Genomic DNA, 18258 nt, shown 5'->3' with positions numbered 1-18258 from the left:
CCCATCGATGTTAATCCCAGTTTTCAGTGCTCATCCCACAGCCTTCTCCGCCACAGTGTTTCAAATGCACATCTAAATACTACAGTGTTGTGAATGTAGCTGCCTCCACTACCCTCTCAGGCAGTAACTCAGTGTCACTCAGTAGTGTTCAACCTAACCAATCAATGCCAACCAAGATTCACATCCAAGCTGGTTCCATTTGTCCATATTTGGTCCATGTCTCTCTAAAGCAGGGGTTCCCAACCAGGAGTCCATGGACCCCTAGCTTAATCGCATTGGTCCATGGTATAACAAAGGTCGGCAAACACTGTTCTAAAGTGTTCCTTTTCAAGTGCCTCTTCCTCTGACAGTTCACTCCGTACATGGACCACCCCCGGGTGGAAAAAGTTGACTACATATCAACCATCTTCTGCTGGGGAAAAAAATAGCTTTCCTAAATCTCATCCTAAATCTCAAAATACTTGCATTAAACATGCACGCTGGTTGTAAGTGTCCCTACCAAATTGCACAGTTTCTCTCTTTCTACCCAATTTATGTCTAACATTATTTTATATTGCTCAGTAAGGTCCTCCCTTGGCCTTCAATGCACCAGGGAAAACAAGTCTAGCCAATGCAGTCTCTGAGAACTGCATCCCAGGCAACATCTTGCTGAAACCCCTCACCACTTTTGCACCCTGTAAATAATTTAAATTCAATATTAGTAAGCCTTTTATCTGGATCTTTATGCCTTTTAAGATAAATAATTATAGCATTTTGCAGTGTTTTGTTGGATTGTGCATTTGTAATGTTATTCAGCAAGTATGCTTGGAGGACTGGCACAGTTTATTTTCTTTTGTTGTTATTTTTCAGCTTAACAGTTGTGGATTCTGATGGTGCCAGCAACTCTACCACGGCATATGTAATGGTGCATAAAGCAGTAGATTATCCACCTGTAGCTAACGCTGGTGCAAACCAGGTCCTTACACTGCCCAGGAATTCCATCATGCTTTATGGCAATCAAAGTACAGATGACCATGGAATTGTCAGCTATGAGTGGTCCCTAAGTCCAAAAAGCAAGGGCAAAGTGGTTGAAATGCAGGTAGGAAAATTTCAAGAATATTATTCTTTGAGGGAGAATGCTGGTTATGCAACAAATAATAGTGATTCCATGCATGAAGGACAAAGTAAAACATAAAGCAAACACACCTACATGATTCTGGTTGATTTAAAAAGGTAAAATAAATCCCATACCTCCCCTCCCCCCACCTTCTAACTCTGACTCCTCGTCTATTTTCCTCCAGTCCTGCCGAAGGGTCTCAGCCCGAAACATCGACTGTACTCTTTTTTCCCATGGATGCTGCCTGGCCTGCTGAGTTCCTCCAGCATGTTGTGTGTGTTGCTTGGATCTCCAGCATTTACAGATTTTTTTCTCTCTCCCCCCCCCCACCCCCCGTTTGTGATTGGACCCATACAATTTGATATTGCTTTTTAGCAATATGTTCAGAATCACTAACGCAAGTTATGAAATTTCATACACAAGAAATTCTGTAGATGCTGGAAATCCAAAGCCACACACACAAAACGCTGGAGGAACTCAGCAGGTCAGGCAGCATCTCTGGAAAAGAGTAAAGGTTGACGTTTTCAGATGAGACCCTTCTTCTGCAGTACATTAACAAATTACTATAAGTGACAGAAAATTATTTTTATCATAACTTAAATTCAGCTAATTTAATGATTTATTTTTCTAACTGAATGATGTTGGGTAACTTCCAAGAGCATTGGCTTGTTCACTGGTTACAGAAAACGTTGATCTTGTTGATGTGCTATGACTGTTTTATACACACTGACTAATTATTTAAGAAAATAAATACTTGTATGTTCCTCTTGCTCAGGGTGTACGAACGCCTTTGCTCCAACTATCAGCGATGCAGGAAGGAGACTATATCTTTCAACTAACGGTCACAGATTCAGTAGGTCACCAGGCTACTGCTGAGGTGATGGTTATAGTACAACCAGGTATGTGTTTTGAGAGGCCTGGAGGCAAGTACAAGTGTTAAGTATTTTTGCTCTGTGCCCTCATTTTGTTCATCATGCCTGAGGAACGTAATCAGTGCTACTACTCATGGGTAATGTGTTGTATGTTTGAAACTAGCTAGGTGACATTTTTACTCTGTTATACTTACTTGGGCCCTTAGATCCCAGTGAAGCATAAGCCATCGATGACCCTGTTTCCATCGTCCTCTGAAGTCAATGGTGTGGTTGGAGTTCATCAAAGCTTCTGCAATCCATTGCATCCATTGTACAGGGGATTCTCCTATAGAACTTCACCAGAGTTTCTGAAATATTATTTTCAGGCTAAAGGGCACAGTCTGCTTGTGATCTGCAAGATTCTCGAAACATGAGAGTCAAATGACCAGTGAAACTTTGGTTGTTTATGTCCTTCACCTTGGTTTAATATTCACCTAAAGCACGGGATTTTTAACATACAGGCTTCTGAAACTGCCCCTAAAACTTAATTTTCACATGTTGACAATATTTGCAGAAAATAATAAAGCCCCAGTAGCAGACTCGGGACCTGATAAAGAGTTGACACTCCCCGTGGACAGCACGACTTTAGATGGCAGCAAAAGCACGGATGACCAGAAAATTATATCCTATCTTTGGGAAAAAACAAGGTAAAAACACCCATGTAAACCGGTTTTTGTCAGAGACTAGTCCAATAAAAATAACTACAGTCAAACAAAATATTAAGTTGCCTGTAATATTAAAAATTATGATCGGGTTCTTAACAGCTTCTTTGTAGGTAAGCTGCATTGCTAAAGGTTGTTTATCTTTATTGTCCAGTTAAGAATTTGGTATGTAATTGTGCTGCAGTCCTTGATGGTTTAATTAAATTTTAAGTAATTGGTTGAAGGATTAGAAGGGAAATGAGGGAAAAGATTTTCACCAAAGGAGTAGTAAGAGGCAGGAGCTGGCTGATAGAAGGCTATGAGAAGCAAAAGCATCATTACTTTTGAACAGTTCTAGGGTGTTGCCTTAAAGAACCCGCAAGGCCATGGATTATGGTGCTGGAAGGTGTATGGAGATTGAATAGTTGTTTGGGTGGTGAGGTGGAGATGAGTCTCTACCAAAGGAGGTGTAAGGTGCTCCTTCCCTCCACTAGCCTGCAGGTCACCCATGGGCAAGTTGCAGCACCTGCTTAGCAACCTCCCCACACCCCCCCAATAAAAAAAAATCAGGATCACGTGAAGTCACTGGAGGTGCTGGTGCCTATCACAAGTCCTGGTTATGTGAACTCTGACGCCAGGCAGACCATCTCTGAATTGATAATGGCTGGGGTCACCCGTCTTGTAGAGGCACTGTCCAGAAGAAGGCGATGGCAAACCATTTCTTTAGAAAATTTTGCCAAGAGTAATCATGTCATGTAGACCAGGATCGCCCAAGTCATACAACACGACACGTGATGATGATGATGGTGAGTTATTTATAAATTGGGAAGGGGGCAGCAAGGTGAATGGAATTTGTGTGGGAAATTTAGTATTTTAAAGCTTTCTGATTAAGTTGCTTTCAGAGGATTCTTTTTAGCTGACTCTTGGGGGGAAAAGTAGGTAAAGTGGTCTTTTTAGCGTCTAATAATGTTGGACAAAATTCTGACTGCAAAACTTCCTCTGCAATGAGAAGGTATACTTGTTTGAATTGAAACACTATTTATGTTGTATCCCCATCGAGGATGGACAAGCTTTATTGAAAGGCCTATTTTTGTTTTGGGATGCAGGCCTTCAAATCTAGGATTGAGGTAAATGTTTAGGGAGCTGTGCTTTCAGCCAGCATACCTCTGACCCAACAAATAATTTGTGCTCGCCTGGTAACCCAAACCTAAAGTAAGGTTTGATGGTTTGATATTTCAGTGGCCCAGATGGTGTGAAAATCGAGAATGCAGACAGTGCTGTTGCTACAGTAACAGGTCTCCAGGTTGGAACATACGAGATTACACTGACAGTGAAAGATGAAAAAAACCTGGAGAGTCGTGATTCTGTTCGCATTATTGTGAGGGAAGGTATGTATGTCTTCTGATCTGAAGATGACAGCAATAGTTTGCATTCAAATGTCAAGGAAAGTAACAATTCAGTAATAATGATGGTTGCAAGCTATCATGTTGTTGGTTTTCTCCATGGGTCCCTCATTAACGGCTACCCTGTTCTTGAATTTTACTCATGAGGAAATTGTAGAAAGTGAAGAATTTGACACTTCAATTTATAATGATTCTAATTTCTGCAGAACTTGTGAAGATGTCAACATGTTGTAGGAAGGCATATTTGAAGATCAGATTTTCACTTTTCCATGCATATTATTCCTGCGATGGAGATTTTGAATTCATTGTGAATTATTCTGGTATAGATAGATTACTTTATAGGATCTCTAACCTACTAATTGGTAAAATATTGCAAGCAAAATGTTAGCACTGTGATTAAGAAAAATAAGGGAATTAGAAATTGAAGTGTAAAATATTCTCACACTGTTCTGGCATTTTAAAACAACAGTCTTTTTGATCCATTGTACAAATCCCAATATTTTGTCAGGTTCGATGCAAACACTGAATCCATCATCGAATTTTACAGCCAGGAATAGACTTGCTCAATTAATGCTCAGTGCAAGTCTTCCAGAAAACTTCTCATTGTCAGTGTGCATGATTTTTTTCTGGTCTTGCATGATGTTTTCAATTTCAAATTGTAAATTTAAATTCAGTACCAACAAGAATAATTAAGTGCCAGCAAAAATTTGTAGTACTGACAGGTTTTTTTTCTTAAAATTCCATACATGCATCTGAAGAGGTATGAGAAAAGTTAATCAGGCCATTAAAATCAAGTCTATTAGGTTGAATTCAAATACATTTATTATTAAAGAATGTGTGAATTATACAACCTTGAGATTTGCTCACAAGTAGCCACAAATCAAGAAACCTGAAAGAATCCAAATAGAGGGGGGTAAAAAAGAATCACTCGATGAGCAAGAAAAGGAAAAGAAGTTTAAAGATTGTGCAAACAATTGAAGCAAGTGACAGCATCCTGAGCCATCTTTGAGCTCTCCGATCTGAACCCCGGAGCAACCCAGAATAGGCCCAAAGCCTGGCTTATCAGTTCATCATATTAGTGGGCACAGAGCACAGCAGCCGGGGCAGTCTTCATAGCCTCAACGCCATGGAGATGACCATCACAGAGAACGAGCGAAATCTGTTTTCATCCTGACTGACACTCTGTCTTTTCAGGCTGTCCGGGCCGGTATTCAGATAACCTTTTAACAATAGCCAATTCAAATATCTACTTAATCTCATTAACACCAACAAGAAAGCCAAAAACATATAAGCAAGGTAAAATCTTATGATCAAGCAAACTGAAAAGCCATAACTACAGGAATGCAGTTAATTCACATTAATTGAAATAATGATTTGAAATAAAACTTCTCTCTACATCAGTGATTCTTAACCTTTTTAATGCCATGGACCCCTTCTCAGAATAATTTATTTAAATTTATAAAATAAAATTCATAGGATGACAGAAGAAACTAATTATATTGAATTACAGTTATTAAAATAATAAAAAAATAAAATTGTGATGAAGTAATATTTGGGCTTATTAACACAGTAAATATAGTCAAGTACCGTAATTGATATTTTGAGATATTTGTAACAACTGTCGTGTAATATGAAAATATCTGTGATTTCTATTGGTGACAAAGTTACAGGTACTGCTAATACTACTGTGGTTTGTTGCCTCATTCATAATTGAAGGAAATGCTAAACTTCATTTAGAAGTTAGTGAAAATAAAGATGTAAATTTTTTTCCCATCCAAGTTTATAGATCCCCTGGAATCTATCCACAGACCCTTGAGGACCCCAGGTTAAGTCCCCCCTGCTCTACATAGATACTGGTTGAATTGCTAAATAATTAGTACTTCTGTTTTAATTCACATGACTGGATGTTAATTCCAGGTGAATTTAAAATATGGCTAAAGAGCTTTACTGGTTCTTATAAGATGTAATATGTGATCAAAAAGGCCAGCCCTCTTTGTTACATTTTGATCACTCGAAGCTTTACATAACCCTAGAAAGGTGGAATTATTTACAGATAGCTTGCATTAATAATTGGCCCTTTGGAATGTATAATTAAATCATTTTTGGATCCTGGTGTTTTCGTGATCCAGAGATTTGGAAGTTGGGAATGAGCTATAGAGTTTGTTGTTTACAGCTATTTTATTAAGTTTTATTGTTATTATTTTATTATTACAAGAACAAGGAATAAACAGAAGGAAGAGTAGAGAACAAAGTTGTGGTAATCTCACACACAAAAAAACTAGCTCCAACTAAATCAAAGTTTCCCAACTTTTTTTAATATGTCATGAACCCCCCCTACCATTAACTGGTGGGTCCGTGGACCCCAAGTTGGGAACCCCTGAACTAAAAGATAACAACATGCTAGCGATAACAATTAACCCATAAAGTAGCCAGATTAACATGGAGTGACAGCTGCCGCCGGAAAGCCAGGAAGCTTTAGAAAAATACAGAAGCAGCTATACTACAATTACAGGAAAGTTCACGGAACAATTACACATATATAGCTGAGTATGTCAGCCGGCTGGTGGTGCAGTGGCCACCATAGTGGACTTCGAGGTGAGCAGTCCGGGTTTCAAATCCATATGTCTCCTTGCATGCTTTTCGTCCGTGCTGGGTTGAGCGTCTAGTTAGCAACTTGACCTTGTTAAACAGATAGACGCTTAAGAAATGGCAGGGTTGCCGCCCGATGTGCCAATGAGGCGCAGGAGAATACTATATTATCATTAGCTGATTATATAAAAAATACATGCAAGCATAGGGTAATTGAACTATATATAAAAAAAACAAAAAAATTAAACAATTCTACAACCTAATCTAACACCATCATATCATTTATTATGAAGTACTTTTTCTGAGTGTAGCCTTGATTGTGGTTTTATATTCGACCTCATAGATTTTTATATTATAGTATTTTCTAAAATGGGGATAATTATTTTTTTTTTACAGAAATCAATAAGGCTCCAGTTGCTAAGATAGCAAAGAATGTTGTGATTACCCTTCCTAATAACACAGCAATGCTTGATGGGTCAAAATCATCAGATGACAAGGGGATTGTCAGCTACCTGTGGATGCGGGATGAGAGCAGTCCTGCAGCTGGAGTAAGTTTCCTGGCAAAGTTCGCTGAGAAAGTTTTGCAGCATCTTTTGCTCTAGTCATTATTTAATGCAATATGTTACATTTATTATAATCAAATTGAATAAGGTTTGTCTGAAAATTTATAATTCTGAGTATTGTTCTAAGAACCAATGATGAGATGAAAGCAAGTATTTGAGCAGATGAGTAGCCTGACAAGCTTTCTGTATCGTATTCTGCAAAATGTTTCCTGTATCTTCATGGATGAATAAAAACTTTGTTTGATCACTGATATGTTTCACATCACTACTAGTCTAGAAGTTGCATTTAAATTACATTTTCCCACGCAGATTTTCTTATTTACTATCCACTACTCTTCAACAGGACGTTCTAAACAACTCTGACCACCAGGCTGTGCTTTTCCTTTCCAATTTGGTTGAAGGACTTTATACATTCCGTTTAAAAGTAACTGATGCAAAAGGAGAAAGTCACATGGACAGAGCAACATTGGAAGTTAGACCAGGCAAGTAAAAGCTAGTCTTCAATACTCCAAGTTTGACTCATATGAAAATTGGTTTTATTCACTTAAATATGTGATAACAGGCCAAATAAATTATTAACCATATTTTGGATTAACCTTTTGGGATGTGGCACTGTTGCAAGACCAGTGTTAACCACATCTCCCTAATTGTCCATGCAAATGGGGTGGTGTGCCATTCTACTGATACAGATCACCTCACAATGCAGTTTGGTAAAGAATTCCAGGATTTAAATACATTGATAATAGAAAAAGTGGTGATTATTTTTTTCAAGTAGTAATGGAATGGGCAATCTTCAAGTACTCCAATGCATAGAATAGAATAATACAGCACAGTACAGGCCCTTCGGCCCACAATGTTGTGCTGACCCTCAAATCCTGCCTCCCATATAACCCCCCACCTTAATTCCTCCATATACCTGTCTAGTAGTCTCTTAAACTTCACTAGTATATCTGCCTCCACCACTGACTCAGGCAGTGCATTCCATGCACCAACCACTCTCTGAGTAAAACACCTTCCTCTAATATCCCCCTTGAACTTCCCACCCCTTACCTTAAAGCCATGTCCTCTTGTATTGAGCAGTGATGCCCTGGGGAAGAGGCGCTGGCTATCCACTCTATCCATTCCTCTTATTATCTTGTACACCTCTATCATGTCTCCTCTCATCCTCTTTCTCTCCAAAGAGTAAAGCCTAGCTCCCTTAATCTCTGATCATAATGCATACACTCTAAACCAGGCAGCATCCTGGTAAATCTCCTCTGTACTCTTTCCAATGTTTTCACATCCTTCCTATAGTGAGACGACCAGAACTGGACACAGTACTCCAAGTGGGGCCTAACCAGAGTTTTACAGAGCTGCATCATTACATCATGACTCTTAAACTCTATCCCTCGACTTATGAAAGCTAACACCCCATAAGCTTTCTTAACTACCCTATCCACCGGTGAGGCAACTTTCAGGGATCTGTGGACATGTACCTCCAGATCCCTCTGCTCCTCCACACTACCAAGTATCCTGCCATTTACTTTGTACTCTGCCATGGAGTTTGTCCTTCCAAAGTGTACCACCTTACACTTCTCCTTCTCCGGGTTGAACTCCATCTGCCACTTCTCAGCCCACTTCTGCATCCTATCACTGTCTCTCTGCAATCTTTGACAATCCTCTACACTATCCACAACACCACCAACCTTTGTGTCGTCTGCAAACTTGCCAACCCACCCTTCTACCCCCACATCCATGTCTCCAATGTCACATCCATGTCTCCAGTGTAGCTGGCCAGTGGTGTAGTGGCATCAGCACCTGGACTTCGAGGCGGAATGGTCCCAGGTTCAAATCCGGCCAGCTCCTTGCATGCTTTCCATCCCTGTATATAAAAGAAGACAAAATGGGAAAGAAGTTGCTGCCCAGTGCACTGCAAAGCATGGAGAGAATAAGGTTTCTGTTTTAGGAGGTGACGTTGGGCAGAGTGGCTCGACTGGCTCGAATTCCGCGCTGCACCTCAACAAATAAATAAGCACTGCAGATGGCATTTACTGCAGCGGGTGGAGGAAAGAAATGTTTAAAGTGATAGATGGTGAGCCACTGAAGTGGGCTGCTTTCTCCTGGATCATCTGCTCTAAGTTGTTGGATTAGCATTCGTTCAGACCAGTGAAATGTCTTATCACACATTTGATTGTTGCGTCTTGTAGAAAGTTGATTGATGTTGGCATGTTAGGTCACAAATTGCTCTCTACAGGATGCCTAGTCTTTATTATTGTAGTCACTAGTAGTATACTGTCTTGCAGCAATGGTGTTGGGCTGCGAGGAAATCCTCTTTCTGAAACCCAAATTGGACATCAATGTGCATATTATTGCAGAATCTTTCCCTTCCATCACTTGGTGACAATTGGGTGACTGGTTATTAGCAGGATTGTGTTTGGTTCCTTATGCAGGACATAGTTGGGCATTTGTCACCATTGGTTGGATGGCTGTGTTCTAAAAGTGCTGGTCTAGGAGTACGATAAGTTCTGTAGTCAGCTCTTTGGCATAAAGTCAGTCCCTTGCCTTTCGCTGTATAATGTGTTCTCAGCACTTTCTTGGAGTGAATTGAATTGGCTGAAAACTGCCTTCTGTAATAGTAGTGATCTCAGGGGGAGATCTGTTTGGGACGTTAAATTAAACCTTTTCATTTCAAAAAGATTGGTCTTTCTTCATAATTAGATTTCATCATAAAAAAATAGTTGCTAAGTTATATTATTGAACTTCTCAATAGAATAGGTTAACTCTAACTGGAAAAGTGCTTAATATAATTATCAATTGTTTTTGCTGTTGGTTCAGATTTTATTTTATTTAGTACAGCTCAGAGTTGGGTTATGCAATTGTCCTATACGTAACCTTGCAGAAGAATTTGATGAAAGCCTAATGCATCAGATTGGCATGGACTTCTGTTGCCCCAGTATGATGTGCAATATAATGTAGTCATGTGGGTGAACAAAAACATGCCATTTGCCAAAACTTGAAGATACCTTTAACAGGCAAAAAAACTACACATCCAGCTTTGCATTTTGTCAAAAGCTTTTGTTCTTTTCCAAATCATTAGAATATTTCAATTATCAGAAATATTCAAATGCTATTAGTATTTTTTCCTCATATTCTTTCTTAACAAATTTACTGGGGAATTTAAGAATAATTAAAAACCATGAGTACAAGCACTACTTTATCATAACTTCCTTTCTCGTAGACGTAAAATCTTTGTTACTCTTGAGATCCTGCACCAGTTTAGATCTGGCAGAGAATCCACAGGCAGGTTCTCCAGCTTCTATATGGCAACAAGAGTTCACTGACTATTTGCCAGCAGTCTCAGATTTCGAAAGTTCATTATTTAAAGCACTCAGGTTTCACACTTGCTGGTACTTTACATGGGTGACCAGCAAGTTTTGGATCAATTACTGATAATACTTATGGAACATCATTCAATATATCGCAATTATTTGAGGAATGCAATAGCTGTTATGTAATGAGTGCAACAAGCATTATACATCAGCAAATTGTGAGAAAATAACCAGTTCATCTTTTGTTTGCTGTGTTTAGTTGAGGGAGGAATATTGGCATGTGTACCAGAAACATTCCTTGTTGCTTTTCAAGTGGCATTTTTGGACCTCTTGTCCACCACTGGCACTATCTCAACATACAAAATGAACTTTTTTTTCCCTCTTTTGTTCCTTGAGAATTCTTTATAATGATTACACTGGGCAACACATTTCATTTTGTAAGTGTTGCTTCCTCAGAAATTTCATTTGTTTATGATAGACCGCTGGAAGCTGAACACAAATAGAATTTCAGACTTAGGAATTTGGGAAACAACAAATGAACTTTTATTGACTTTGATGTGTTTAATTGCATAAGGGAGCTGATGCTTTGCAATAGTTCAACTAAGCTAAAAATGTTTTGATGATTTTGTTTTTTGTATTCAGTGTCCAACAATAATCAGCCAGCACTGGTGGATTCCAGTTGCCCTGATACTGTTTCTACATGGTCACAATGACCTGCTGAAACTTTTCACCATGCTCGTCACTGACAGCTCCAAGATTTGCAGGGAAGAAATCAAAATGGGAATGCAGATAATGAATCTTTTGTGACAAGTTGCACTTCATGATTTCAGCTTATATTGTGGGCAACATTTTAATAGACTTGAATTGTTAATAGAAATAACAAATTAGGTGTTTTTTTTAATTTGGTGCATGATAAGGAAATTCCATGGCAATTTTCATGACCAGCAGCCCAAAATCCATAAGGGACACCCAGAAGTATTTAGGAAGCAAAATCTTTGCTGTCCAGTGTTAGCAGAGGAGCAGAGATTTAATGGAAACATGAGGAAATCTGCAGATTTCAGAGATCAGAAGAACAGAGATTTAATGCAGTTGTTTGGGAGATTGGAGTGAAATGACAAAGTTTTCTTCCCTGAAGGATGGTTTAAGTCTGGAATTTACTGTCTGAAACGTTGGAAGAGCTTGAACCCCCTTAATCTTAGGAAGTACTTGGAGGGTTGCACTTGTAGAGCTAAAGATCTCTTCAAGTATTATTTAACTTAGAGGGCTGTAGCCTCGAGCTGGGAGTTGGTGTCATTAGGCTAGATAGATGTTTGTCCTATAAAGCTGATGCCTAACAGCAAAATCTGGGGCATTGGTAAAGTCTAGGAAATCAGAATCGTCAAATGATAGCAACATACACAAAATGCTGGGGGAACTCAGTAGGGCCAGGTAGCATCTATGGAAAAGAGTAGAGTCAAAGTTTCAGACTGAGACCCTTCATCAAGACAGCTGAGTTCTGAGTTCAATCCTGCAATCTTGTTCGTGGTTGCAACATTGAAGAAAGCCATTTAGTGTGTTGAGTCCATAATGCCTCTGAGGAAAACCAGTCCACCCAGCCCTAGGCACCTCATTTCATGAGTAATTAATGCAGAAAAGCAACTAACTGCAACGGGTTCACAAACTACTTCTTGCAACTGTATTTTGCTCTTAATTTCTGCAGCTGTGCTCATTAACTCTACTGTTGTGCTACATGGAAAATTGCTTGCTGAATTTGGGTAAAGCACGATGAGTCCAAATACAAATCTTGGACTTTAAAATGTGCTCTTTCAAATAGTAAAAATAAAATTTTACTTTTTCGTTTTAGATCCCAGAAAGAATGACCTTGTAGAAATAATCTTGGACATCAGTGTCAGCCAGTTAACTGAGAGGCAAAAGGGCATGCTAATCCGACAAATAGCTGTCCTACTGGGTGTCCTTGATTCGGATATTACTGTACAAAAAATTCAGCCCTACACTGAACAGAGGTAAGGAGTTTTGTGTTTACATCCCAACAATGATTCTACTTACAAAGTAAGAGTTTTCATGCATCCTTTGAAGGGCCATGAAAGGTACCATGAATAATGATCTTTTCTTTATGAATGGGATATTCTTATCTCATATAACCTTACATTAAAAAGCATTCTTAGGTGATCTCTTAATTAAATGTAAGCTCCCCCATTTTGTTGCTAACCCTATATCTCAGTTCTAGTTGTACGTAATTTGGACTATGTTATGAATGAATTTGTGGCTAAGTTTGCCAATGATGCAAAGATAGGTGGAGGAGCGGGTAGTGTTGAGGAAACAGAGCGCCTGCAGAGAGACTTGGATAGTTTAGGGGAATGGGCAAAGAAGTGGCAAATGAAATACAATGTTGGAAAGTGTATGGTCACGCACTTTGGGGGAAGAAATAAATGGGCAGACTATTATTTAGATGGGGAGAGAATTCAAAATGCAGAGATGCAAAGGGACTTGGGAGTCCTTGTGCAAGATACCCTAAAGGTTAACCTCCAGGACGAGTTGGTTGTGAAGAAGGCGAATGCAATGTTGGCATTAATTTCTAGAAATATAGAATATAAGAGCAGGGATGTGATGTTGAGGCTCTATAAGGCACTCGTGAGATCACACGAGTATTGTGTGCAGTTTTGGGCTCCTTATTTTAGAAAGAATATACTGACATTGGAGAGAGTTCAGAGAAGATTCGCAAGAATGATTCCAGGAATGAAAGGGTTACCGTATGAGGAACATCCGGCAACTCTTGGGTTGTATTCCCTGGAGTTCAGTAGAATGAGGGGAGATCTCATAGAAACATTCCGAATGTTAAAAGGCCTGAACAGATTAGATATGTCAAAGTTATTTCCAATGATAGGGGATTCTAGGACAAGAGGGCACGACTTCAGGATTGAAGGACGTCCTTTTAGAACTGAGATGCAGAAAAATTACTTTAGTGAGAGGGTGGTAATTCTGTGGAATTTGTTGCCACGAGCAACTGTGGAGGCAGAGTCATTGGGTGTATTTAAGGCAGAGATAGATAGCTTCTTGATAAGCCAGGGCATCAAAGGGTATGGGGAGAAGGCAGGGGAGTGGAGATGACTGGAAGAATTGGATCAGCCCATGATTGAATGGCGGAGCAGACTTGATGGGCTGAATGGCCCACTTCTCCTATATCTTATGGTCTAATTCATTTTTTTCAGTTTAAAAATAATGAACAAAGTTAGTAATTTCTCTGTAGTAATTGATGCCAGTTATTGGCACTGTGTAGTTAAATATTTGACTTTGCATAATAAATTATCTATTGTTCCTTAGTTTCTTTTACTTGATGACCAAATATAGCGGTCCATATGACCCTTCACAGTCGTTTCTTGTCTAAAGACTGTCTCATTTTTTTTTTTTTACAAAAAATGGTGATAAAGAAGGATTTATGTAAAACATGGACAGTGTAGAATTGTCACTTCAGTCACACAATGTTTTGTGATTCTTTTCAATTATTTTCACAGCACGCAGATTATTTTCTGTGTAAGAAATACACAGGCACATCAGGTATTGAAGGGAAAGGATGTTGCTCGCATACTGAAGAATAAGTTTCGGAAACAAAAATCAGACTTTCTAATTTTTCGTGCTCTCCAAGTATCTACAGTCAGTGAGTGATATTATTAGATATTTTTGATTATAGGTATATGCACGTGAAGTTACTTAGTTTTGGACTCCCTTTTAAAAAGGGAGGCATTATTGTAATGAGTAACTGGTCTTATTAATATGATGATCTTATTACCACGAAAAGTTTCAAGTTACTTTTGATCGGAGATCAATTCTGATCACAGAACCTTAAAAACAATTTTATGAATAAATAGCATTGATTCTGTTGGTACCTGGAATAACTTCAAACAAGTTAATCAAGCTCACATTTTTCTTTTTGAACTCTTGAGTTTTTGAGGGCTTGTTATACAATAACTCCAAATCTTTATTGAGGAGGTTAAAGGTTAGAGTCCTGTTTTCTGCCCAGAGTTCATCTCACTATCCCATGTTAGAAGAATCTGCAGGGGTAAATAGTTCAACAAAAACATGTATATATGTTTTTTTCACATTTGTCCATTCCAATGCAGTTTTGCCTTAATGAAGATGTGTGCAAAGAGATTACTTTCATTTATCCTTTTAAATAATGTGAACTTTATCCTTTTTTTTAACCTAAAAAAAATCTTTGACCTTTGAGTCAAACCCTGTTGTATATGTTAAGAAAAATTAAAACTCCCTGCTTGCTAAAGTCTCGTAGAATCCTTTTTGAAATTACAGACTGGAAAGTAATCTGTCTTGTTCAATTTGAAGACATTAACATAACTGATAACATTGCATATCCAATGATTCCTATCTAGCTACTACATTCTGTTCATGGGTTACAAACACCAGATTGATGGACACTTTCCATAAGCTTTCATAATGTTATGACAATCAAAAGTCAAGTTTATGTTCATATGTGTGTTCCCATGAACAGCAGAAACTGGTTTAATCTCTTACTCTACTTTTAGTAATTGTTATTATCATTCTTGTGTGCTTTTGATGCTGTTTATTATAATATTGTGAAGTATGGTTAGCATATGGAGTTCGTTTTGTGTATTTTCCAACTCAAGGACAGTTGTAAGAGCGAAATGGTAATTACCCAAAGATGGCTTGTACCCATCTTAACTCAAACCGCCACCTAATAGCCACTTAATAGTCCATAAATATACAGGAAAGTGTAATATGGTTATTTAAAATGAGGGTTAGTTGATTTCTAAATGTTATTAATATTGATGCATTAGTGTCAGTTCTAGAATTGCACCATTTCTGGATTTGTCCTTGTTATCAAGATTACTTGCACCAGGTTCTTTCTTTCAAAAAGAAAATAAAACCAAATGGGTACATTTTGCTAACCTGCTCTGCATTTCACAAGCCTGCATGTTCATTATCTGTGATTGTTATATGGTAGTTCTAGTTCGTAACTTGGCAAGTGCTTAATGCTATGGCTTTAGCATGTTTATATAAGTATGGTCCTTGTGTTGCAAATGAATAGAATGAAGTTAATCTATTTGGACTGCTGAACTGATAAACAACGCTGGCACGAAGTCTATTTGTTTTCAAAGCCAAACAAAATCATTTACTTAAAAGAATTGTATGACTTAATTGACTTACAAAATTAAAATCATTTTGTTGAGCTTTGTTAACGTTTGTAAATAGGTTTCAAATGTAATATTGTATCCTGCCCCATCGTAACACTATAATTTGCATATTTATTCTAGATGTCTACATCTACCAATAACTAAAGAACTAGTTTATGTTGTAGTTCGTAAATTACATGATATAAACCTTGTTGTTTACATTTGGTTATGAATTACATGATACAATGTGCAACATAGCTGCTGTAAAGATAACTTTCAGATTACAGAATTTTCAGGGATGTTTAGTTCTCAGGGCAATATCTTGTAGGGAAATTGAAAACATCTTAAGTACTTTTTTAAGCTGTGAAGTTGCTTTCATTGATGCCCATATTGCTTTGCTTAGCCTTGCGAGAGATTTCTACAACTCTTTACAGTATTTCATCAAGGAATGTTTTCTTATGGCACAAAGATTTTATTCTCCCCTCTATTTTTCCCCATACTAAACTCTTGGTTGCCATGCATTGACTCACCATGCAGCCCATCAAGTTTGACTGCTTCTCAGAATGCTATTTGCATGCATGATTAGATTACCTGTTCAGCCACATTTCTGCTTGCCATTAAGAAATGCAGCTTAGTGTGCTTGCAAGATCTTGTGCGCATAATTCTCACACAAGTATTGAATTGGTTTACCTCAACTAACTTATATTTTTATTGGAAAAAAATCTTAACATAAAAAAACTAACTTAGAAATAGGAGTATAGATAGATTTACTTTGGAATAAAGAGCCAACAGGAAATGTATACAAATTCACATGTTTAGAGAAGAATACTCCATGGGTTCTCTATTTATTTGCAACTGAAGCCAAAATAACTCCTTTAAAGTCTAAAAGCATGTTTTTACAGCTAGCCGTTACTAACCTGCTCTGTTCCCCTCCTTCACTTCTATTTGCTGTCTCCTGATTAAAGTTTGTCAGTTGAATTGCTCAGACCATGGTCGGTGTGATTCTTTCAATAAGCGCTGCATCTGTGACCCATTCTGGATGGAGAACTTCATTCGAGCTCATCTCGGAGATGGAGAAAGCAACTGTGGTAAGTTATAGAATGATTGAAGTATTATCAGTCTTTATCTACAGTACTGTGCAAAGGTCTAGAGCACCCTAGCTATATATATGTGCCTAAGACTTTTGTACAGTACTGTATACTTAAAGTATTTAAATGGCTAGTCAGAATTTACTTTTTTCCCATTTGTTATTCTCCTTGATGGGCTAGATTGCAGAAAGGATGTCTCCCCCGTCTGACGAGCCTAGATCTAAGAGGCACAGTTTGAGAATAATAGTAAACACGAGGAATTCTGCAGATGCTGGAAATTCAAGCAACACACATCAAATTTGCTGGTGAACGCAGCAGGCCAGGCAGCAGCTCTAGGAAGAGGTACAGTCGATGTTTCAGGCCGAGACCCTTTGTCAGGACTGATTTGATGTGTGTTGCTTGAGAATAATAGGTTGTTTTAGGACTGTGATGTGGAAAAGTTTCTTCACTTTGATAATGAGCCTTTGGAACTTTTCAGCTTGGAAAACTGCAGACACGTAGTCACTATGTTAATTTGAAACAGATTGTGAGAGTTCTGAATGTGGAGGAAATAGAGCAATGTAATGCTGATGTTGAAACATACTGACATTGAGCATCAGCTGTAATCTTGATGAATGGTGGAGCAGCTCAGAGAACCAGATGGTTTACTCCCGTTAACCTACTGAGTTCCTCCAGCATTTTGTGTGTGTTACCCTGGATTTCCAGCATCTGCAGAATCTCTTGTGATGTGTTCTTAATTTCCTCTCTGGTTATTGTAACTTTTGAGATCTTTAATTGTAAATCACAGTGAGCTGTGGAGATTATTCAAGTGGCCATTGATAGATGTTATAACTATGGGGAATGGGAAAGTGGTGTGAGGCCAACGTTGAATCTGATGCTCTTATGCAAACAAATTGATGCACATTATTTTTCACTGCATAATGTATTTGGGGCTGATTTGCTTCATTGTAGTAAACAATACAGTGCTCTAGGTTAACTTTTATTTATTAATCTCTCTTCTCGTACCTTTCTCTTCCCCACTTCCCTTAAATAAATTGGCATTTGTAAATAAGTAGTTCGGGGAAAATTAATGGGACAGAAAGGAAATATGTTCTCAGGTCTTGAACTGTACTCTTGGGTTTCAGTGGAAGTGGCTATGCAGATGCAAGACACTCCGTCACTTCCCAATAGATTATTTCACAAATTTGAAGTTGAAAGAAAACAAGCAATCGTGGATGAGTTAATCTGAGTCGTTGTGAGGGGCATATGCTTAAATCTGTTATCTAGAAAATGGCAAAATGGCATCTGGAAAGTAATACACTTGGAAAGAGGCAACATGGATTTACAATGTTGAAGAAATGTGTTGGAACATTTTGAAGGTGTTAACTAAAAGAATAAACCACCTACTTCTTTTTTCATGTTTCTCTTTTTCTCTCCTTCTGGGGCACCTAAGTATTTCAGTAATTTTATTTCACATTTCCAGCAGCTTCTGAATAGATGCAAGCTGTTTGGAGCATAAGTAATTTTTGCACC

The 18258-nt window shown here is 38.3% G+C and overlaps 1 protein-coding gene across 4 annotated transcripts in view; it reads left to right on the top strand.

Annotated features, from left to right (window-relative positions):
• Positions 1-18258, top strand: part of LOC140190583 (dyslexia-associated protein KIAA0319-like protein) — a 95313-nt gene that overhangs the window by 62370 nt on the left and 14685 nt on the right. For all 4 annotated transcript variants that reach the window (XM_072247272.1, XM_072247269.1, XM_072247271.1 and 1 more), the window contains 9 exons: positions 850-1078; positions 1872-1995; positions 2522-2654; positions 3888-4036; positions 7037-7188; positions 7547-7685; positions 12355-12514; positions 14024-14166; positions 16624-16746. In XM_072247272.1, the coding sequence (XP_072103373.1) occupies positions 850-1078; positions 1872-1995; positions 2522-2654; positions 3888-4036; positions 7037-7188; positions 7547-7685; positions 12355-12514; positions 14024-14166; positions 16624-16746 (1352 nt within the window). The remainder of the gene's footprint in view (positions 1-849; positions 1079-1871; positions 1996-2521; positions 2655-3887; positions 4037-7036; positions 7189-7546; positions 7686-12354; positions 12515-14023; positions 14167-16623; positions 16747-18258) is intronic.

This window comes from Mobula birostris, chromosome 30, assembly GCF_030028105.1.
Source record: "Mobula birostris isolate sMobBir1 chromosome 30, sMobBir1.hap1, whole genome shotgun sequence".
Lineage (NCBI taxonomy): Eukaryota > Metazoa > Chordata > Chondrichthyes > Myliobatiformes > Myliobatidae > Mobula > Mobula birostris.
The sequence above is the reverse complement of the archived record's forward strand: the minus strand, read 5'-3'. Positions and strand labels throughout refer to the sequence as shown.